This window comes from Erythrolamprus reginae, chromosome 2, assembly GCF_031021105.1.
Source record: "Erythrolamprus reginae isolate rEryReg1 chromosome 2, rEryReg1.hap1, whole genome shotgun sequence".
NCBI lineage: Eukaryota > Metazoa > Chordata > Lepidosauria > Squamata > Dipsadidae > Erythrolamprus > Erythrolamprus reginae.
The window spans coordinates 79,642,067-79,665,750 of NC_091951.1; the positions used below are offsets into that span (position 1 = coordinate 79,642,067).

The 23,684-nt window shown below is 36.1% G+C and overlaps 1 protein-coding gene across 29 annotated transcripts in view; it reads right to left on the minus strand.

Moving 5' to 3' along the window:
• Positions 1-11,243: 11,243 nt before the first annotated feature.
• SLMAP (sarcolemma associated protein) overlaps positions 11,244-23,684 on the minus strand; it is a 102,392-nt gene continuing 89,951 nt past the window's right edge. For 15 of the 29 annotated variants that reach the window (XM_070738436.1, XM_070738444.1, XM_070738448.1 and 12 more), the window contains 4 exons: positions 22,269-22,386; positions 20,347-20,518; positions 19,000-19,134; positions 11,244-13,059 (listed from right to left, as the gene is read on the minus strand). In XM_070738436.1, the coding sequence (XP_070594537.1) occupies positions 12,970-13,059; positions 19,000-19,134; positions 20,347-20,518; positions 22,269-22,386 (515 nt within the window). In that variant the 3' untranslated portion in view covers positions 11,244-12,969. Of the gene's footprint in view, positions 13,060-13,710; positions 13,770-14,480; positions 14,571-18,999; positions 19,135-20,346; positions 20,519-22,268; positions 22,387-23,684 lie in introns of those variants that run through there. The other 14 variants (XM_070738449.1, XM_070738441.1, XM_070738447.1 and 11 more) reach the window with 2 other exon arrangements.

Genomic DNA, 23,684 nt, shown 5'->3' on the forward strand with positions numbered 1-23,684 from the left:
ATTCTGTACAACTGACCACATACAGCTCATTGGTCTTTCTATCAACATTTGCATGCTTGAATGCTTGTCCATCTCTTTTCTCTTGCTCAGTAAACAAGTCTCTCTGGGCATACACAATCATCTACTCATTCTAGCTCTCACCATTTATTCCAAGATACTGACGTGCGCTTTCAAAAAAACACCAGCTGGACCTTTGATGAGTTACTGTTCAGATTCGTGCCTTATGTGGCATTGTATTGTACATAATTTGCTACAAATTGGGCACTCAACCAACAAAACAGCACCCATGTGCACACATGTGCAAGTGCACCGCACCCACACCCACGTATGTCAGGTGTATTGTACAGAATTTTTGCACTTAACAATATGTGGTGGCTTAGTATTCACTAATATAAATAATAATAATATAATATATTATATACTAATTTATATTTATATACTAATATAAATAATAATAATAATAATAATAATAATAATAATAATAATAATAATATATAATATGTATATGCAGAGGCGGGTTCCTACATTTTCTACTACCACTCTGTGGGCGTGGCTCTTTTGTAGGCGTGGCTATGTCCGTTCTCTCCTGCCGCCCATTCCTCCCCACCTCAGGAGCCTAAGAAGCTCTGAATGTGCAATGATGCTTGGGATCATCGCTGCACATTTGGAGGTTCTTGGGCTGCTGAGATGGGAGAGAACGGAGATAGCCGGAGCCTCCTAGAAGAACCTCCACCACAGTCTTGCAGGGGCTGCATTGGTGGGTGGACAATGTCCCCCTGCTACTCCGGCCACTCCCAAGCTCCCCTCTTCACTGCTGGCCTCAGCCGCTGCTATCCAGCTCCTCTCACCTCTTCCCCACCTTTAATGAACCCAGGGAGAAGATTCCGGGCTCACTCAAGGTGGGCTCCAGAGTCTGCCTGCCCCTGTGGAGATGTCATACTGCTCCAGCTCCTCCCACCCCTTCCCTGGCTTCAATGAGACAGCCTGCGGCTGAGAAGAGGTGGCCAAGAGGCACACGCCGAGAGAGAGAGAGCTGTTCTCTGTCTTCACCTCTCAGCAGGGAAGGAAGGGAATCGGTGGACCTGAGCTATCTGAGGCAAGAAATAGGAACAATCGGAGAGCTGCACTACAGCAAGGGTTCAAGTCAGTTCCTGTGGCGGGGTGACAGTGATATCTTTGTGACGTCACCAGCAGGTTGCTGCTACCAGTGCAGGCTCACCAGACTGCACTGGAAGAAACCCACCTCTGTTGTATGTGAATTTCCTGCCATTAGTATACAGTCATATCTACAATGGTCAGCGAATGTGCAAGTGCAGTCAGATGTACATGTGTGTGATGCATTTTCCATTACAAAATTGGACACACAACCTTCCTTTGCAGTCTGCTCAGTGCTAAATCATTTGCTCCATTTCAGGAGGAAAAAATCATCTACTCTTCTTTTGCCTGATTCAAAACTCTGCTTCTTTGCTAAATTTTGTTATTTTTTTAAGTAGTCTCCCTATGACTATGTAGTTGTCATAGTCACTCTTCTACTTTACTCTTCGTATAGGACTTTTTATACTGTTAAAATAACAGTCTGTGGCCACTCAACTTATTCAATCCTCTTTCTGATACAGTTCCTTCTGAGAGAGACGAAAGGTAGCAAATATTTTCTTACCAAATCTTTATTACATCAAAAGCCAACCTGGATAAAAAGTCTATGGAGAGTTTCAATCATCCAGGTCATGGTTGTCCCAAATATGATTTTCAAAAGGCAACCGAACTTTTTTTTTTCTTGAAAACATTTCGCTGAACTGAGGAAGTTTCTTGGATAGAAGCAAAACATTTTCAAGGGGAAAAAAGTCCAATTGCATTTTGAAAAGCACCTTTGGGACATTAGGATAAAATAATCAGTGTGAACGATATGAGCTCAGCTATGTATCACCACTTTACCTCTATCTCTGCCTTGGAAGGAATATTTACATTAACAATCATTTCGACTCTGAATGAATTATTTTGCTTTTGCAAAATGTGTTCCCTATTCTTTATTTCCCTGAGGGAGGAAAAGCCTTCTTGGAAAACCTCCCTTTCCCTTTTGGGTTTTTCAAAACAAATAAATAAGACCTTTGGCCTTTCCCTTCATTTTCATGACTGCATCTGACAATTTGAAAAATAAAAACAAGGGGAGGGATGGAGGAGGGAGCAAGAAACTCAAAGCTCCCTCAACTTGAAAAAATGTTTTGTATAGCTGTAAAAATATGAAAAATTATGAACCTTATTAACGAGATCTGGACAGGATTAACATTCTTTTACAGAGTATCACGAGTGTTTTGATTTGATGCTTTATAAAATAAGACGAAGATAGTTTGTTTCTCATAACCTTTGCAATACTGCTACCCCCAAAATTAGAATGAATAAATTTATAATGCACTGAAATCATAGAAATTTGAATTCTGTACATAAAACTGAGAGATTCCATGCAAAAATAATCATACCTTGTAAGCTCTTGCAAGTTGGGTAAGACAGGAAAAAAAATGCAGCAATGCATTTCTTCCTGATCATGAGATTAGGAACATGTTTTGAAATAAACAAGTAAGTAATATTGAGCTGTCAGAACCTTGAGCAATGCTCATATTTCATGATAAGATGATAGATGATGACAGGAATGTAACAAACAAACCTTCATAATTATTTATGTCCCCGATGTTTTATACCATAATGAGGGTAACTGTCAGCTGTTTTTTTAAACCAAACTTAATTTGACCGCATTCTTTCTCATGGAATTCTGTGTTCTTCAGCATAGCTAGAACTAAGAAGAATTGAGTCAATAGAAGAGCTTTAAGAATGGATTTTTCAGTAAAGCATGTAGAAAGTTCATTCTTCTGCCAAACCATAATAGTGCATAGATCTAAACTGGACTCATCTTTAAGCTGTTTGGGAGTCATCGCAGTCTAAATATCTGTGGATTATTCTTAATATCTTTTTGATACATGAACACAGGTAAGGTTAAAGCTAATGGAAGTACAAGGGTTATCTGGAAATTAAGGTTACAAGGCACGTAGCTCTCGTGGGGAATGTTTGCAGGGTAAGTTGATATTACTATCGCGTAGTGGGAAGCCAGCGGAAGAGAATGAGCAGTGCCCTGTGCTCAGTAGATCATCGACTGGTGTTGTGGTGAAGGTTAAAGATGAGCATCCTTATTCCGTTTCCTTCCAAGTGAAAAGTGTGCACTATAATACGCTACCTGATTGCTAAAGGCATGAACGCTGCTGTTATGGGTGCCCAAGATTTGTGCGTGATGGGTCCCCAAGATTTTTCTCGCCGATTGCTGAGTTTTGAATTTTTTGGCTGAAGGAGAATGGGCATGGCGCCAGTGTATTGATTGACCTTTGCTCTCTGGAGTATGGTGATAAGCCCAAGTTTAATCTCCTGTCACTATACAGTTGAGAAAAGCCTTGTCTTCAATTTCGAAATAGCTTTCGCATAATGGTGGAAAAACGACGACAGGCCACATGATGGACTAATATTAAAAAAGATTAGAAGCTGCACAGAAATGACCAAACTAACTATGGAACTTAGAAATAGCGAAGATTCTGTCTTTTATAACTGCTGGGACTCTTTCTACTGCCGGTTAGAAAAAAAAAGAGAGAAAAATTCTGATTGATTAACAATTGTTAAATTATTATTTAACAGAGCTGAAGGGATTGGATACTGTAGCCTAGAGGATAATTCTCTGCCTTACAAGGCAAAGGTTGCAGGTTCAAGTCCCAGTGGGTATGGCTAGCTGATGAGGCCAAAATAAGGCCGAAATAGATCTATCCTAGTCTCCCTTAATTTTCAAATTCAGCTTAAACATGTGACACACACATATATATATATATATATATGTGTGTGTGTGTGTGTGTGAATGATGAGGCAGCAGCCATCTCGATCACCGGAACATAGAAACTTTAATAAAACCACTTAGCTTTCGTTAGCGTGCTGCTAACTTCGTCAGAGTATTAAAATGGCATTTTAATACTCTGACGAAGTTAGCAGCACGCTAACGAAAGCTAAGTGGTTTTATTAAAGTTTCTATGTTCCGGTGATCGAGATGGCTGCTGCCTCATCATTCACGTATGTACCTGGAACTCGCATTTTTAGGACTATTCTTGATATATATATATATATATATGTATGTATGTATGTATGTATGTATATATGTATGTTTGTTTGTTTGTTTGTTTGTTTGTTTTTTTAATGTCGGATCACCCTGGTATATTTAAGGAACGTCACAGCTCCTTTGTGCCTCTAGGCCCAACCCAGGACCACTTCAAGGCAGTTAATATATTTATAGCCGACAACTATATTCTGTATGTGTCAAATGTTTTTTTAGCTGGAATTTTAAAATTAAGGGAGACTAGGATGGTCCCATTTCAGCCTTGTTCTGGCCTCATCAGCTAGCCACACCCTTCCTTACTGGGATTTGATCTGGTGAACTCTGCCTTGTAAGGCAGAGAATTAGCAGTTGAGCTATCAGATCGAATCCCAGTAAGGAAGGGTGTGGCTAGCTGATGAGGCCAGTCTGGTGTCTATACTATTCTAGTAAAGGATTGAAATAAGATATATATTAAAACTAAACTATCTATCTATAATTTTTCTGCTATTTCATACTCAACTTTATCTCTTATTTATATACAATGTAATTATTTAACTATACAGTACTAGATGGGGATATCGAGAATATTTACAGCACAATTTATTATCATAGTTCTGCCGTTCACCCACCCAACTTTTTAAATGTATTTTCTGTTGTTATTGTACATTGTCTATTGATGTTTATATGTTATGTCTTTTGTATATAGTCTTGTAAATAAAAAAATATTTTTAAAAAAAATCAAAATGGTGAAGAAATTCTCGGGTGGCACTGATGGTCGATTTTGTGCACTTCAATAAGCATCTTGGGCACCCATCGCAACAGCCTTTACCCCCTTAGCATCCAGGTAGCGTATTACAGTGTGCACTTCACACTTGGAGGGAAATGGAATGAGGATGCTCATCTCTAACCTTCACCACAATGCCAGTTGATGATTTTCTGACCACTGGCACTGGTCGTTCTCTTCCCCTGGCTTCCCGTTACACGATAGTAATACCAACGTCCCCCTCGAACATTCCCCGTGAGAGCTACGTGTTTTGTAACCTTACTTTCTCGATAACCTTTGTAGCTTTGGGCTCTCATTTGTGTGGCTGTTTTTCAAAGACCACAGCTGATTTATCTGATTAAACCCGAGAGAAAACAAATCCCCCAAAGTCATGGCTTAGGACTGCATACTCTGTTTTCTTTGCTTCTTGTTCAGCATAATCTGAATTCCCCCGTTAATTAAAACAATTTCCTGAATAAGCCATCAGGAATGTTTTAAGCATTGAAAGCAAAAGGTTGTTGCTCACAAATTTACTGGAAAGGCTAAAATAATGATTTCTCTATCATAAACTCTGGGGAAATTTGCTTTAGAGTAGGGGGGGGGAGCGAATTTAATTCTAATCTCTTTGTTTATCTGTCTTCAATATACACCAAAATGCATACTCATTTCTTCAGATGCCAATAAAGCCAAAAATGAATTGGTGCTGAGTAAATATGGATTGAAACAAAAATGAATGACCAGTATGAAGTATATTGAGGTGATTTGGTCATAAGGAAAAATTATCACAGGCTCACAAACATATGAAAGAAGGGTGAAGATCAGGAAACTTGTAATTTTATGGAGCTGATGAAAATTTCAGAAATAGGAAAGTGAGCAGAGTGAAGAACAAATGTAATGTTTATATCAGTGTTAACATTGTAGAAGCAAATATAAAAATGTGTGGAAGGGTATAGTTATTTCAGTAAATTATTTTAACTGCTTTTTCATCCTACTTTTAATTTATCTTCCTATTCCTTGTAGTTTCTGTACAGACATGGATTACCTTGGTGTTTAAAAGTACAAGGGGTTGTAAATTAGAAGGAAATCCCATTTTCTTTCAACTTATATCTGACACAGAGCTAATGGGATGTATATTTCAGACTTAACAAAAAAAGGTTGGGCTGGGCAGAGATATCGAAATTCAAGCCTTTTGGAGACACTATTCTGCTCATGTTTTTTTAGTTGAGCAGAAGGGGAAAAGCAACATCTACTGGCTCTGTTCCTCATCCACCTCCAGCGTATGTTTATAAATGGAAGGATTTTTGATCGCAGATTGAGTCAGTGATAGGAAAATCTCGGGACCCACAGGAATTTCCAGATTATATTTACAGCTGAGAGCATCTGAGTTATGATTATGTTAACACTTTACATTACGCCATAAGGAAGTTGGCTTGGTTTCAGCTGCATTCTACAATGCGGTCAGTCATTAACTATCTATAAAATGATATGCAGTGCTTTATACTCCAGCAATAATGTTCCTTTGGCTTCAGTGAGCATAATAGATTGCTTTTTTCTTTTATATCAATTTAGTGGAGTGTTCACCAAGGCACGAGTGGGGTACCTAGGCTAGCCCTTCTAGTTTTCCTAAAGCAAGGTTTCCTAAGCCCCTCTTACTACCCTCCCTTCTGCACAGCTCCACAGTCATAAGAGGATCTTCTTATAAATGCAGCCAGTCTCTTTTCCGATGCTGAATTCCTTGGAGGAAACTCTGCCCACCCTGCTTTCCTCCTTTCCTGTAGCTTAGCAGACAAGGTAGATGTTTGTATTAAAGTTTACATCCTTTTTTGAGTGTCCCAATTCAATAAAAATTCAAATCTGTCTATTTGCCTACCTGCCTGTTGGAACTAAGGGTCTGATAAAATCCAAAGGAAGGAATAGCTACAGTGACATCTGCAGGGCTTTTCTGCAGCTATTCCTCACCCATGGAAAGGGGTGGCAAGAGAATAAGTAGAAGAAATAAGAAACAAGCCCTATAGGGGAAGGGCCTTCTCTCTGGTGGCTCCGGCCCTTTGGAACCAACTCGCTCCAGAGATTCGTATCGCCCCCACTCTCCTGGCCTTTTGTAAGGCTTTAAAAACACACCTTTGCTGGCAGGCCGTTGAACATTGATACCTGCTCCGGCCGAATATTATGTTTTGATGAGGCAAATGTAGGCTGAATGGTCTAAATGTTTTTGGGTTTTAAGAGTAGGTTTTAATTATTTGGATTCTTAAATGTAGCTTTAACGTAGGATTTTGTATTATTGATTTTATATTTTTTATGCTGTAAGCTGCCCTGAGTCCCCTGGAGAAGGGCGGCATAGAAATCCAAATGAATGAATGAATGAATAGTTCAAATGATTTTCTGTAACATAAAATCAAAAAGTGACATATTCAAAGTAATATCAGATAAAGTTTTAGTTTTAACTCTTTTGTGTCTGAGTTTTAGGAACAAGGTATTTCCATATCCATCAAAATTATTTGCCTGCATGAATAATTTATTTATATTTAGTTCACTGTATGGTGAATTGTAGGCAAGGCTCGGTATAACTGAACAGAATTTCTGTTCAGAGACTGGTAAAAAGGGGGATACAGTGATCCCTCGATTTTTGCGGGGGTTGTGTTCCCAGACTGCCCGCAAAAGTCGAATTTCTGCAAAGTAGAGATGCGGAAGTAAACGCACCATTTTTGGCTATTGGCAGCCAAAAACTACCCCCGCGCACCCTTTTCCAAGGCCACGTAAGGAGCCGGGCTTAAAGTTGGGGGTGGGGAGCGACGAAAGTGCGGAGGCCGACAAAGATTGTTTTGAATGTCGCCCCCCGCCCCCCCCAGCGCCTCCAAACCTCTCGCCGCTACCCTCTGCCTGCCCGATCCGCTCCTCTCGTCGGCTTTCTCGGGGCATGGGTCCTCCTGCAGCAGCGCTGGCGGCTATGGCTTCTTGTCCTCCTCATTCGGCCGCTAGCCGCTCTGAGCGCTTTGAGAATGCCCGCCCCGCCCCTCTCGCAGTCCCTTAGCTGAGAGCACTTTCGTCCCAGCTGTCAGCGAGGGGGCTGCAGGAGAGGCAGGGCAGGCGTTCTCACAGAGAGAGAGCAACAGACAGAGCGAGATAGAAAGGAGAGAGGGAGAGAGGGAGAAAGAGAGAGAGAGAGCAAGAGGGGAGAAAAAGGGGAGAAAAAAGAGAAATGAGAAAATGATTGAAGCAGAGAATGACAGGAGAGAGAGAGAGAAGTGACTCTTGGTGATCACGTATGACATCATTGGGTGGGAAAAACCATGGTATAAAAAAAAACACCTCTGGAGTATTTTTTAATTAATATTTTTTGAAAAACCATGGTATAGCCGTTTCTCGAAGTTTGAACCCGCGAAAATCGAGGGATCACTGTATATCTTATTTCCATGAAGACATCTGAGAATCAATTAAATGTCATGGGAATATCTGAAAAGGTATAGAGGCCATTGGTGTACATTCATTCAGAGAACTAATTACACTATGCATAAGCAACCTTTTTTTTTCATTATGGTCAATGTAAAGGGGTGTCAAACTCGCATCGTCATGGCGGTATCATGTGATGTATCGGGACTTTTCCCATTTCTTAATCATTAATTATAACTTAGAAGCATAGTAATATTTTTGTACGCAACAGTAAAAGGACGAATAGGAGAAATTATCCTATACATGTTTGACAAACAAACAAATCAAAAATAAAACTGAATCAGGGATTATGAGACTGAAAATATTCAGGGTCATAGCACAAAAAGGCTACAAATTCCTATTCAAAGTGTATTTGAAAGATTTTATCTGAATACTTCACATATACCGCAGTGTATGTTGAGGCGTACATATTCTAAGCAATGTGAAGCCTACATCTAAAGTTCTTCTCTATACTTTGCATTGATATTTCACAGCATTTTGAGAGTATACAAATTCAAATTAGTAAAAAAAGAGAAAAAAATCCTAATAACAGTATGTTTATAGCTCACTCTTTTTATATCATTTTCACATATTCTACCAGATTTTTCTGCATGATGCAGTTGTCTCACGGGGAGAAAAGTCTGTTTAAATACTGAATTTTCTAAGCAAGGCCAGACAGGAATGGAAGGAACTCTTAACAAAAAATTAAAATTAAATTAAAATTAAATAATTAAATTAAATTAATTTAAAATATTTTTTTTAAAACTAAATAAAAAGAAAAACAAACTCAAAGGGCAGTCTCAATACACCAATCTTTTTCTTCCATCAGTTTTCTGTGTGTCTATGAAATTAGGAATTGGAGATGAGCAACAAAGACGGCTCTCAAAGGTGCTTGAAACTCATCTATTTAATTCAATATTTGACCTTCATGAAAATATATTTGCTATCAAAATAACTCACTTCGTTAAATCCCTTGGGTTTCCACATGCTATGCAGAAGAAAATTTTAATTATCAGCAGGGCCATGGCCGCCCATAATAAAAAGGTACGGTAACTCGTTTTAGATAATGAACCACAGGAGGGCAAGACCTTGTTTTAGAGTGAAGTGACGTATATCACCCTTTCTTTTTCTAAAAAACCCCAACATAACAATCAAGATAATAAGATGCCAGATGTTAACAAAATATCTGCCATCTTTCTTAATATCTGGACCTAATTATATTGCAGAGAAAATGATGTTGACGCAAAGGTTTGTTTTGTGTGAGTAAAGTCTTTCTTACTACATTCCATTCTATTCACTATTCACCAGCCTACAAAAATAATGGATTTAATATTTTCTGGCAGGGACTTGGGGAGATCCTCAACAACTTTGGAAGCAGTTCTTTGATTTCTTAAGTGCCCCATTGACAATAGGGGTTTGTTTGTTTGTTTGTTTGTTTGTTTGATTGCTATGCTGCCCTGTTTCTTGGACTCAGTGCATTTTGACATAATTTCTCCAGAGTGGGGTTTTCCATGACTGTAACTTGTTGCTAGTATCCTTACCATTTATATTGTTTCCTGATTGCTTATTTGATGCCTATTACACTCATTGAGTGTTGTACCTCATGATCCTTGTCAAATGTATCTTTTATGTACACTGAGAGCACATGCACCAAAGACAAATTCCTTGTGTATCCAATCATACTTGGCCAATAAGGAATTCTATTTTATTGAGCCAAACTAGTTTACTGAGCTCTGCGAAATGAAATACAAGTGCACTAGAGTGCCTTCTGTCCCCTGTCCTATTGCTCTCCTATATCTCCTATACCTTTCTTCTATTCCTATATCTCTTCTTCTATTCTTTCATTGATATGTTCTATTACTATCTTCTTTTCTATTATTTCTTATATTTTACTATGAGTATCTCCTCTATAACCTTCATCATGTATTTTACTATGTGTATATAGATATATACCCACTAAAACCCTCATTGTGTATTGGACAAAATAAATAAATAAATAAATAAAAATAAAGTGTAAACAATCCCTGAAGTGCCAGCAGAGGAAGAGGGTTTATTTGAGCATGGCTTTGAGCTCAATTTAAAATCTGTATCATGTTGATAGAAAGTTAAGTGTCATTACTTCTAGTGAATTGGGTCAAGGGGGCCAATTGGCCAGAAGCTTTGTTTAGTGTGTTTAGATGCCATAACTATGGCTATATTTGATATCTGAAGATGTCTTCAAAGCTTTGGTTGGTTCAGTATGTAGTAATTCAGGTATTGGTTAATGCTTCTCAACATAAACATATTACCTGTTGCATCCGATCTCTTACTGGCTACCTCTGGCTTCTAGGTGAAGTTCAAAATGCCTGTTTTAACTGACCTCCCTGAGCAATATTTCCTGAGAGAAACTGTACAGGGTCCTCCACTTCTGTGAGGAACTTCTTTTTGAATAACTACACCTATATTAAGAAACAGCCTTCCTCTGGAAATCAGACTTGCCTCCACATTGTTGATCTTTTGAAATTAAATTATTTTGAAGCATCTATGAAGGTTCCCATGACATCATTGGGGTGTTTTTGATTTTTTAAAAGTTATTTTATGGGTCTTTTTAAGTATTCCTTTCAATTGATGTTTTATTTGTACACTTGTTTATGTTACTTGTACTTTATTATTAACTACTAAGAGTCTAGTAAAAATGAAATCAGATTTCATTTTCCATGCTCAGAGTCACTTCAAACTGCGAGATGAGAGGCAAATAAATGTGATAATAGAAATTAATGATGAATCACCTATAATAAATCTCACAATCAGCTAATAAACCAATATGGCAGATAAATACACCTTTTCATTATAAGCAGATGTAATATACAAACCCCATGATAAGTTTTGATTATCATTCCCTGATGTACAAAATAAAATATATGGTTGTTAAAGAAGATTCAAATGAGATTCATAGGGAGAGTAAAGTTATTTTATTAAATCATGCACATCACATGTGTTAGTGCAAATAGTTCAATCTGTACTCCAGAAATTCTATTGTTTTTTTATATCTTTACAAAATAGATTTAAAACAATTATTTACTTTTAAAAATGTAATTCTGAAGTTAAGCATTTTCAGAATAATATTTGCAATAACCTATATACAAAAGGTACTGGGTACCACTGGCATGTGTGTGTTGTGGGTGAGTTACAGTTTCCTGCAACTGAAAATAATGAAATGAACAAAAATGACATTTCCTACATTTGTGAACTAACATTCCCTTAAATCTAAATGATTTTCCCATTAACAAATTCCAAATAGTTTAAGACAGAACCTTTAAAAGAAAATTGACCCTCAAAGGCAAATAATCTAAAAATTCTATTTAAATATTGAACTAGATTTTGATTGCCATTAAATCCTTGAAATTTTAGTTGAGAAAAACCTTCCTATGAATTTTTCTATCAGCTGAATGATTTCATCTTTCAATTCTTTTTATATTATTACAGATTTTAATAAACTGAGCTGATATGTACTGAAAACCAGCAGTCAGGTGTAAGTTATGATTGTTCCTATTCATAAGCCAATACTCAACTGGAAACATTCAGATTAAGGTCAAGCAAATTGTGATGTGAAGCTTCTAATTATGAATAGCACATCCTTTCTGCATAAATTGGTGCACAGAGGACCAATCAAGATATTCCAAACTTCCTTGAAAGCTAAATCAATTTGATTTTCTTCCTCCTTTCCCTAACACTAAAACATCATATCATGAAGTTATGCCAACACAAATACAATGAAAGGAACAAATACTACTTTCCCCAGTTTGGTTCTGCAAATAAGTGACTGATTAAAAAATCATTTTAAGGTGGTATGTGAGAAAATATATTGGGTTTTTATAGTGTCTATATACATGAAATTTAATAAATTACATTCAAACTAAAAATTGGATTACTGCACTATGTTCATCAGAAAATCAAGATTTTGCTCCCAGAAAAACCTTAATTCACTCAGGCACACACATGCACACAAAAACAGTCTAGACTTATGCTTTTCACTCATTTTTTTCTAGAGCTCTTTAAGGCTGACAATGAATTATACAAGCTCCAAGTCATCGATAAAATAGGGTTTTTACTGAACAAAAATATTTTTTATCAGAAGATCTGGAAAAAAAAGAAAATTGTTCCCAATAGCTCAGTGACTCACAGCAAGTAAAAATAATGATATGTTAATGTACAAATAACATCAAACTGAAAGGCACTGAGCACACTGCATCAACTTCTAAGTATTTCAAGGATATTTGGCATGAGTATCCAAATAAGGGAAAATGCATTGCTTTCAATTGGGCAATCAATTTTTTAATGTAAAATACCCCCACACCTAACCATCATAAATAATTTGGTACCAAGAAGCCTAATTGAGGCCACCATAACAGTATTTAGGACTCCAACATATAATCTTAAGAATTACATATATGTGTGAGCAATAATATTGCTCGCCATAGAATGAAATAATTATTTTATTCCCTCTTTATAACAGATACATTTTGTACAGTGTAAAGCAACGACCCTGCTGCTGCCAAACTCTGAAGGACTAAGAGGTAAAAAAAAAAGAGTTAGGAAGAGGATGATTCTCTGATTCCCTCAATGTGTGAATGATGCCAGCTTCTAGATGGAGGGTGGGGTAGGGATTCAACAACAGTTCTCATGGAGAAGCTCTGGTGAGGCCTGGGTACAGCACCATGGCTGTCACAGCTACCAAAGCTGCCATCACAGGCATCCAAGGCCATTGGCTCTGTGTAGGGAAAAAAAGAAAAAGAAAAAAGAAAAGAATCAATCTCTCATTTGTTTTTAGTTGATATTACTTCTTTAACTTTCTTGGCAAGCCTAGAATGTTTTCCGTCCGATTTAGGTTTGGGGAAAATGTTGGCTGCATTTCAATTAATTAAATATAATTTCATTAAAAGGAAATTCCAGTGGACACAAATGTCCATGATTTAATTTTTTTTGTTTGCTTTTTGAGTTAATGTTGACTCCTAGACTAGTCCCTGCACTTTTCTTGGCAAGGTTTTTAGAAAGAAGATTGCCACTGTCTTCTTTTTAGGAGAGTGACTGGCCCAAAGTCATTTAACTGTCCCCATGCCTATGGCAGGACTAAAACTCACAATGTCTAGTCTGGTACCTAACCACTACACCAAATTGGCTCTCTATATAAGTTTTATAGTTTTATAGTGCATGAGTTTTATAACTTAATTAAGTAACCTACTATCTTCCATTTGATCTGCAATTCAGTTCCTTTTGTTATAAATTATGCTGTCCAGGAATAATGTAAGGTATTTGTAGCATGCATACTGCCCTTTCTTGCTTTCAAATATTTCCTATTCGTTCTCTGAGAATTCATTAACAGCATTTATGCTTTGTCCTAAACAAACCCCATTCCAAATTATGAATTCTTCAAAAACGTCTTCAAATGCCTTGAAATAATGCATGTTTCACTTTTCTTGCCTAGATTTAAAATGAGTCAGAAATACTGCAATGTTAATATTACATGTATAATTGTTCATGTCCACTCCTTAAAACATTAACTATTATTATTATTTTACATAAATGGTTATGATGTTACAAAATTAATTTTCAAAAGTAATAGAAAACACTGCAAGATTAGAATTGGAAATGCAAACCATTCACCTACTTCCCTTATCTTTTCCTTCCCCCTCCATCTTTGGTAACATTTTGGCAACAAAGATGGAGATCAAATAGTGAGAAAATAGTGAGAAAATAGTGAGGGGGGGGGGAGCAATCAAATTCAGAGATAAATGTTGGAATTAGTTAATGGTAAAAAAGGAATTTAAGAACCAAATCGAAGCAAGCAAACATCTGATTTGCTAAGAGTGAAGTAAATAGTTAGGTTTCCTTCCAGACCCTAACTATAGCATCTTATGCAAGACAAATGTGAACTGGAAAAGGAACAGAAAAAAATGTTTACAATAGGATACTGTTAGCATTAACACACGGAAAACAGACAGATGTTAAATGATTAGTTTGCTTGGTTTGCCAATATTATGAATAATGGCTTATTAAATGAAGAATTGACTTGAGTCAGGTAAACAAGTACTGGCTTTTCATCATGCTTTTTTTTTTTTTTTAAATTTACAAAAATAGCACAAACAAGTGACAAGGGACGAACACACACGGACTGAATAGTGCTTGTAGTACCTTTCTCTACCACAATGGGCTGTAACACCAAAACAGGAAAGCCAGGATAAGGCCGATGAATACGGCTGGGACGGGTGGTAATATGGAAGGCTAAAGGGAAGGGAAGGGATATTAAGTTCATTTTGTGCTATAAAAAACCAATAAGGTAAAGATGATTTAGATAGGGGAGGATAGTTCAAAGTGCAATTCTTGTTCCAACTGAAACATAAAGACATCCAACAAGACACAACTACTTTGGCATACAAAGTTAGTACACCACTGTACAGAATAAACATGGATCATGAAAAATGAAACATTTTCTTGTCACAAGGAATTTGCTACAGCAGCCTTCTTCAACTGGCTGGATGACTATCTCCCTTCAGAAATCATGGACTTTCCATCTCACTACCCAGCAAGTCCAACATATTTGGAGAGACTAGGTTGGAAGGCTTCACTTGATGATAGTGTGCAGTACATTTTACATGTACAACAAATGCCAGAGTTTCACCCATACTCAATCCAAAACTTCAAATACTGATCCAGAACTCTGTCCATAGAATAATCTTCCTCAAACATATATTTCACTTCACCGATTTATCCTTGTAATAAAATACAAATCCTATAGCCAAATTATTGGTGGAGGTAACTTGCATATTTTTTTTAACATATATTATTTCCATATCATTTCCATAAAAGAAAAAGTATCTCTGATGGATATCAATATCCACCATAAAAACAAACAAACAAATCTGATTTTGTATAGCTATACATGTTCTTCAAAATGATGCCTTATTGTGTAATTTTGATAATACTTTTTGTGGATTAAACAGGGACTTATGCACAATACTTTTCAACAGGGAAAAGAATAACAAGCATATTCAGATCACTTTCACAAGCAATATTATTTCATTTTGTATAGTACTATCTGAATCTAAAATGCTGTTAACCTCTAAATCTGATTTTTAAATAGCAACTAATTACTCATGATAATGGAGTTGCAGCAACAGATGAAACAACTGCACCCTAAGATTTACTTCTGAGTCAGCAACTCTTATCACAAGTCTCATTGATATAGTTTCTCATTATGTTCTCTAAAATAAAAAAGCAAAGACTTTCTAAGTCAAGTTCAATTGTTGGCAGACTACAGAGACATATTCAAGTAGTTTTCCTATAAACAATACAGAAGTAAGTTTGTCATTACTTTATTTTGCTTGTTGCTGGTTTTTTGTTTGAGTCTTCAATTTAGCCCAAATTCTGAATGGCATTTAATACTAATTAGAACCTTACTGGTTAGATTCTTTGATTTTAAAGGTCGACTTGAAAACTTAAAAAATATAATGGGATAGTTTGCTTTACATGAAGACAATTAGAAAAATATAGCATTCAGGCAGTGAAAAATAACTTATACTACACTGCATTATTTTGTCAGCAATTAATATATGGTCCTAAACAGAATGAGAAAAATCAGATTGTGTGCATTCCAAACCACAGGAGAATCAAAGGTACAAAATAACAACTGTATATTTTATCTCTGCACTGTGTATGTTTAATATTTACCAGGGATCCAAATTTGAATCCCACACTTAGAGATAATAATAATAATAATAATAATAATAATAATAATAATAATAATAATTTATTAGATTTGTATGCCGCCCCCTCTGAGCCGCTCACAACAGCTAATAATCCAATCTTGTTAATCTATTAGTAGTAGTTTTCTAAAAATGTAGTTCCATTTACATAATTGCATCCATTTCTTATCAGAACAATAGGAAGGTAAACAGAAATTATGGATTATAAGATTAAAACTGCAAGACTTGTATGAGGCAGTTATCAATTAAGAAAAAAATACTGCCAGCAACTTACTTAGTGAAAGTATTTTGGCAACAAGATGTGGTTCGCACAAAAATATTTACTGAATAAAATACACTTATGACTAAGTATATGCAATGTTTTGGAATGGGTGTACACATGCACACAGCATCAGTTTGGTCTCCTTAAAAATAACTGCAATTTTCCTGACCTCATTGGATAGCCCATCAATCTTAGAAAAATACATATTTGAGTTAAGGAAGATACCCTGTCTCTCAAACCTCTACATGTATCTTGTAAGAGCTTCCTTAGCTTACATATGCATTTCTGATATAAGGAACATTCCCTGTCTCTAAAATTCTACCTGCATCTTAGCTTGCATATGCATTTTGCTATACAGGTGAAACTCAAAAAATTAGATTATCGTGCAAAAGTTCGTTTATTTCAGCAATGCAACTTAAAAGGTGAAACATAATATATGAGAGGGAGACTCATTACATGTAAGGCAAGATAGTTCAAGACGTGATGTGTCATAATTGTGGATAATCATAATATCATAATACTTGGACTGTATACAGGAGACATGCTAGGCCATTGAACCACTTCCACATGATCTACCTCTGTAAAATCCTGAGGATCCAGTGGCAAGATAAGGTGCCTGACACTGAGGTCCTCTCCAGAGCAGGCTTGCCATCAATTCTCACAGTGGAGTAGCGAAAATGGAGCTCCACCCCAGAGTACCCAATTTGCACTGAAAGATGTTGAAAGAAAATGCATAAGCCACACACACGGTGTGGTAGTAAAATATTGTTAGGATGCCAGACCCATCGCATCCCTAAAAAGCTCCTCTATGGTGAGCTGTCTAAAGGAAAGCGATCACATGGGGGACAAAGGAAGTGTTACAAAGATATGTTGAAAACCTCTTTCAAGTCCTGGGAAACCCTGGCACAGGATCGACCAACCTAGCGCATGATGATCCACTAAGGCTGCCAGACATCTGAGGCGAAAAGTACATTCAGAGCAGTAGAGAAGCGAGCACTCCGCAAAGCCGGGGCTGCAAATGCTGTGACAATGGTGCCCACACATGTCTGCCCAACATGTGGCAGACCTTTTCGTGCCCGTATAGGCCTACCAACTATCTGCGAACACATCGTGTACAGCCCACAACCCATTAGATGTCAAGGTCCTCCTCGAATACGATGGACAAACATCATCATCTCATAATCATTACAATTATGACAAATCACGTCTTGAACTATCTTGCCTTGCATGTAATGAGTTTCTCTCATATATTACGTTTTACCTTTTAAGTTGCATTACTGAAATAAATGAACTATTATACAATATTCTAACTTTTCGAGTTTCACGTGTATTTGTAAAGCTACCTTACAAGTCCAAGAAAAGATGCAACTTCTTCAAAGACGTACTTAGAGGTAGAGCAGGCATATCATGTGCAATCCAGTGGAATTCCACAGTACTGTTGTTTATGTTGCCTACATTTACTTAAGCATGTGGATGAAGTAATCAGTCATTCTGTAAGCACATCTATCATATGCTTTCAAAATTCCAATTTTTTCCCCTTGCTGAAAAAAACCACCTGGTTTAGGATACAATAGACCATATAATTTTTAAATTTTAAGTTTCAAACTATTTTTGAGACTGACCCCAGTAGGCGTTAACAATCATTTTAGTAAACAATTATCAGTTTTCAAGAACATACAAACTTGTTTGTATTTGTGATCTTGTACCTGTTCTTTATTTACCATTGTCTCCTTGTATAATTAGAGCTTTAAAACGCTTTTTTATAGAATATATGAAGTATTTTTTCAAGATGCAAAAGAGCAAATTGGTTGCTTTACTAAAAGTACGTGCTTATTAGGGCTATCAATTGATCCTAGGATATACTAGGATCATAGCAGATTAGAATATGAATGTTTTATTGCATTGATTAAATTATACACTGCCCAGAGCCCTCTGTGAGGATTATGAATAGTTAAGAAGTTTTATTGATAAATAAACACAAACAAAATAACAAATAAATAAATAATTCTATATTTTTTCATAGTGAAATCTTGATATCGCTAGAACTAAAATCTCACATACCTTATTTGGTTAATTTAAAATTATTTTTAAAAACTAACTGTTTTAAAAATTCAAGGTCTATGGCTTTCAATATTAGCAAGACAGTTCAGATACCAATATTATTACAATATTTATACAAGATGAAATTTCACCATTGGCCAAACTGTTAATGTGAAAAAGAACAAAAATCAGAGACTATTTAAGTCATGCCTAAGAAAACACTTGTTTTTCAAACCTCAAAATTGAAAGTTTGGAAGGGCAATTGTGAGAGTGAGTGAGTGAGATCATCCCAATCAGCATCTCTATCTCTTTTTTAGTTTTTTTATCTCCATCTATTTAATTCCATTCTTATTCAATGTAAAACATTTCTTTGCACCTGCAAAATGGGTTCTGTAATGTAGATTATATTCAGAAGAAAGAAAATAAGGGTGGGCAGATTTAGGAAGGAAAATCAAGGTTTGGAGCCTTCCAACTGGATCTGGAAAAAATATTCAATTTTTGGATAATTAACAATTTAAAATTACTTTCTTAATGCTCTTATCTATACCAGGAAAATATGAACCAACTGCTTTCATATTATCTTGTCCAAACATTGTCACAGTGGAAATTAAATAAAATCTGGCATACACAATCATTATTGACTTACAGTTTTTCCTTTTTCTTGAAGTAGCTTCAGGTTCTCTTTGCACTGCTTAAGTTCATCCATGACTGATTGCTTTTCCTGCTCCGTAATTTCAAATTTTAACCTCAGCTCTGAAAGCATGGTTTGTGTCTTTTCGTACTAAAGGAAATAAAAACAGCAGAAGCAAAAACATACTTAAACTTTAAAAATAAATTTAAAATAACTTCTGGACATTTTTTAAATTATTTAACAATTTATTTCTATTATAATATAAGGGTTTGGAATAGGGATTTAGAGATTCATGTGCTTTATGCAAGCTTAATGGACTGATGCATCTAATACTGGCAGAGAATTACAAATCTTCCTAGGAAATAGCATTCCAAAAGAAACTCGGCCTCTATGGTTTCTCCAGGGATGCCATCAAAAGCTCAGAATTAGACTAAGCTATATCATTACTAAAACAAAAATATATAAGGTTTAGATTTAAATACAGTGTTCCCTCGATTTTTGCGGGGGATGCGTTCCGAGATCGCCCGTGAAAGTCGAATTTCCGCGAAGTAGAGATGCGGAAGTAAATACACTATTTTTGGCTATGAACAGTATCACAAGCCTTCCCTTAACACTTTAAACCCCTAAAGTGCAATTACCCATTCCCTTAGTAACTATTTAGATCATTACTCACCATGTTTATTTATTAAAGTTTATTTAAAAAAGGCAGATGAAAGTTTGGCAATGACATATGATGTCATCGGGCAGGAAAAACTGTGGTATAGGGAAAAAACCCGCAAAGTATTTTTTAATTAATATTTTTGAAAAACCGTGGTATAGACTTTTCGCGAAGTTCGAACCCGCGAAAATCGAGGGAACACTGTATAGGTCAATTAGAAATGGACGATTTTTCTCTTAGTAGAATTGAATTACCAAATTTTAATGCCTAAACTAGTTTCACATAGTATCACAGTTCCCAAATTTTGATTTGCACGATCTGTTAAACAATGAAGAAAAAACGATTTCTCTAAAACTAGCAACATTTTGCTACATTGTTAGGGATAATTTGCTTTATGTCTAACCATTTTATATAAAATAAAATGGTATCATTTTTAAAACAGTATATAGTTTACTGCCCTGAATAACCCAGGCACTAGCTATATCTCTGTTTAATGAAAAGAACAATTCTCTTTAACTGAATATTGAAACAAAAGTTTCAAATGTCTTGCTCAAAGAAATACTGGCAGAGAAGTCTGAGCTCAGTTTCATTGAGTTTCATTCAAATTTATCAAATAAAAGGGCCAATATTAGGAGAACAATATAGTATCCCAATTCTAGGCCTCTTTAAAGAAATTCAAACATCCGTGTAAGTTTGAAGCTTACCTCATTTTGAGCACCCTTAGCTTGATTTTCTGCCTCATTAAGAAGTGATTTTAGAGTAGTTGCATCGCGCTGATGTTCTTCTTTTAAAGAACCCATTTTATTTTCAAGTTCCTTTCGGCTTACCTCCAGAATACTCAGATCACTGGTAAGTGCTAAACTCTGCTGCTGAGAGCTATAAAAGGAAGTTTAAAAAAATCACAATACTTCATATTTAAAAATAAGAGTTTTAAACTAATGCATTGTGAATGTATGCTCTTTGTAATCATATTATTCTACTGCATGTCCTTATAATTAACGTTCTGGTGTACAGGCTACTGTGTAGATGTATAGGTTTGCAGCAACAGCATAAGCCAATATTTTCCTATCAGTTTATAACCAAAACCCAGCCAAGCAGATCCCAACATTTAAAATCTAAGTTTATAAAGTTCATTTGTTGTAACAATAAAGGCAAATATAATCATAGCTTAAATTGTTGATTATGCTGGAAGAAAACAGAAGGAAATTGAGTGAACCTAGAAGGCTTATTTTCATAATGTTAAGTAAAGCAAAGCTTATATAAAATTATACGAATGATATGGGCACCATCTATGTATTTCCCAGCATAGAAGGCATATTGATCCTACATAATTACACTTCTTCGAGGTGGATGAGTAGAAAGAGAAATGTAGCTAAAACAAGTCAATTGAATAAGAGGAAAGACTTAGAGGAACTGTAACATTCACAAGAAATAGAAATACCGTATTTTTCGGGATATAAGATGCACCTTTTTACTTCAAAAAAGTGCCTCAAAAACTGGCTGTGTCTTACACATCAAATGCTGCGTGTGTGTGGGGGGAGTTGGGTAGGGTTCAGCAGTGGCAGCAACAGCCTTCCCATGCTTCGGCGGCTGTCCCCAAGGTCGCCCAGCAGCCCTTAACTGCTTCCCTCCCTGCAGGGGTCCGGCAGGCGTTGCCTGAGGAGCCCTCCCAGCAGGCGGAGAATTGCAGTGGGTTTCAGCTAGTTCAAATGAAGCATTTTCCATGAATTCGGTCAAAGAAAACATGTGAAAGGGAATGACTCATGCCTGGGAATGCCTGTGGTTAAAAGCAGACAAGGCTTCAAAATGGGGCACCACTTCTAGGAAGGATCACATGGACGGGTTTAGGTTATTTTCTTGGAAACAATGGAGAAATTGGGGGCTTTTTCATTACCTTCTTCTGGCCTATGTGTTATTTCCAGGTGGGGGTCTATATTTAGAGTTTCCCCCTGTAGTCTCCCATCCAAATAAGCAGCATAATCCCATCTAACCCTGTTTAGCTTTTTCAAGATCATCTAAGACTTTACACAAGGTTTCAGAATAGAATAGAGTGTAGAGTAGAATAGAAATCTGTATTGCCAAGTGTGATTGGACACACAAAGTATTTGTCATTAGTGCCTATGCTCTCAGTGTACATAAAAGAAAAGACACACTTGTCAAGAATCATGAGATACAATGCTTAATGATTGTCATAGGGGTCAAGTAAGTTGGGTTTGGGTGAAACTTGACTTTGGTCTTCAAACCTGGCAAGTTTAAGGCTTGTGGACTTCAACTCCCATTCCTAAGGTAGCATGACTGGTGGAGAAATTCTGGGAGCTGAAGTCCACAAGTCTTGAAGCTGTCAAGTTTGAAGTTTGTAATAAGTATACATGGTTGTAAAAAGTATTCTGCTACACTGATATTTTATTAAACAATATAATACTACATCATTTTGTTCAGAATACTTTTTTCCTTGTTTTCCTCCTCTAAAATCTGGGTGCGTCTTATACAGCAGTGCGTCTTATACATCGAAAAATACGGTACTTATAGATTATACTTATAGATTAAGTAACAACCCCTAACTCAGAAAACACTGTTTTAAATTTAACACCTTTGGCCTTTTCCCATTTGATTCAGTGGCACTTACTTATGCAGCTCCTTCTCCTGTCGCTGAAGTTCACATGCAAGCAAAGAATTCTCCTTCTTTAATGAGAGACATTCAGATTCAAGAACCGCCCACTTTTTTCTTAATATTTCAAGCTCACCTACAAAGCAAAGAATGCTATAATATTCTTGAAGCTAGCTAAGAAATAATTATTTAAAAAGATTTATTAGTGACAATTATATCTGAATGTACATGTCTGGTATTAAAAACTGATTTTTCACTATGACAAATTAGTGTTTTGTTTTCTTAAACATTTTGTTTCTTAAACAAAACAACTTGAAATTAGTAATGTGTAAAGCCCACTGATTTGGGAATGAACATTTGGGAGAATTCTGGAACTTTGTTTCTCCTTTGGATCTGGGAGGCTCAGCAATTTCCAGAATTAAATTCTAAAAATGAAAAATGGTTCCAGATATTCCATGGGTAATTCATCCCCCAAATAGTTCTCTTTTGTCCAGAATGCCATATCTAAAATATATCAAATTGCTTCTTTCCTAAATAATTTGTTTCCAGAAACCACCTTCAGAACAGCTTGGGTCCAGAATAGTTCTGGCTTACTTCTAAGGGACAATCTGGAGAATTAGTAAATTTTGTACATCCTTATTTGAAACCTCTCACACAGTCTGAAGAGCACCACTACATTTTAAAATTAATCACTGCTTGTTCTTCCATAATATCAATCTGAACTGAATGATTTGATTAAAAAAGAACATGAAAAGATCCTAATAAGAGTTTTACAATATAATAACCTTTGGAATTTCATCAGTAATTTGATAGAAAGAATAAACTTTTAGAAAAAAACCATCATAATACAATGAACAGATCATTTGAAAACTAGACTCAAAAACTCATTTTTCTATTGTTCTATAACTTTAAAGGATATTATTAAAATATGCAAACATAGATATACACTGAAGTGAGCTTATGGCATGATTACTGTCAAGACATATATAAGAAACATGGGCCATTTTACTGACAGGCCTGGTGTCACCAAATAAGCTTCCAGGTTAAAGGTGAACTTAAACCTAATTTCTCCCAATTTTATTCCATTTTCTGAACCTCTATATGTTACAAGTTAGGTCACAATACACTGGCTCCAAGGTGGCACAGTAAATCCAAAACTCATCCATTTTGATTCTAGTAATAGTTCTATCTAACAAGCCATAGCCAGAATCACAGTATTTTGTATATAATGCACTTTTAATTTGAAGTTGTTATGGCAGGACCTATATTATAATTTACAATTTTGAATATTTTTATGTGGGCAATTCCTGGAAAATATACTTGAAAAACTTTTTCTTACAAGACAATTGAGTTTTGGTTCAGGTACTTTTATAAGATGGCTGTACTTCTGACCTATACACTGATCACTGGCCTAGCAAAGTGCACTAGAGATTT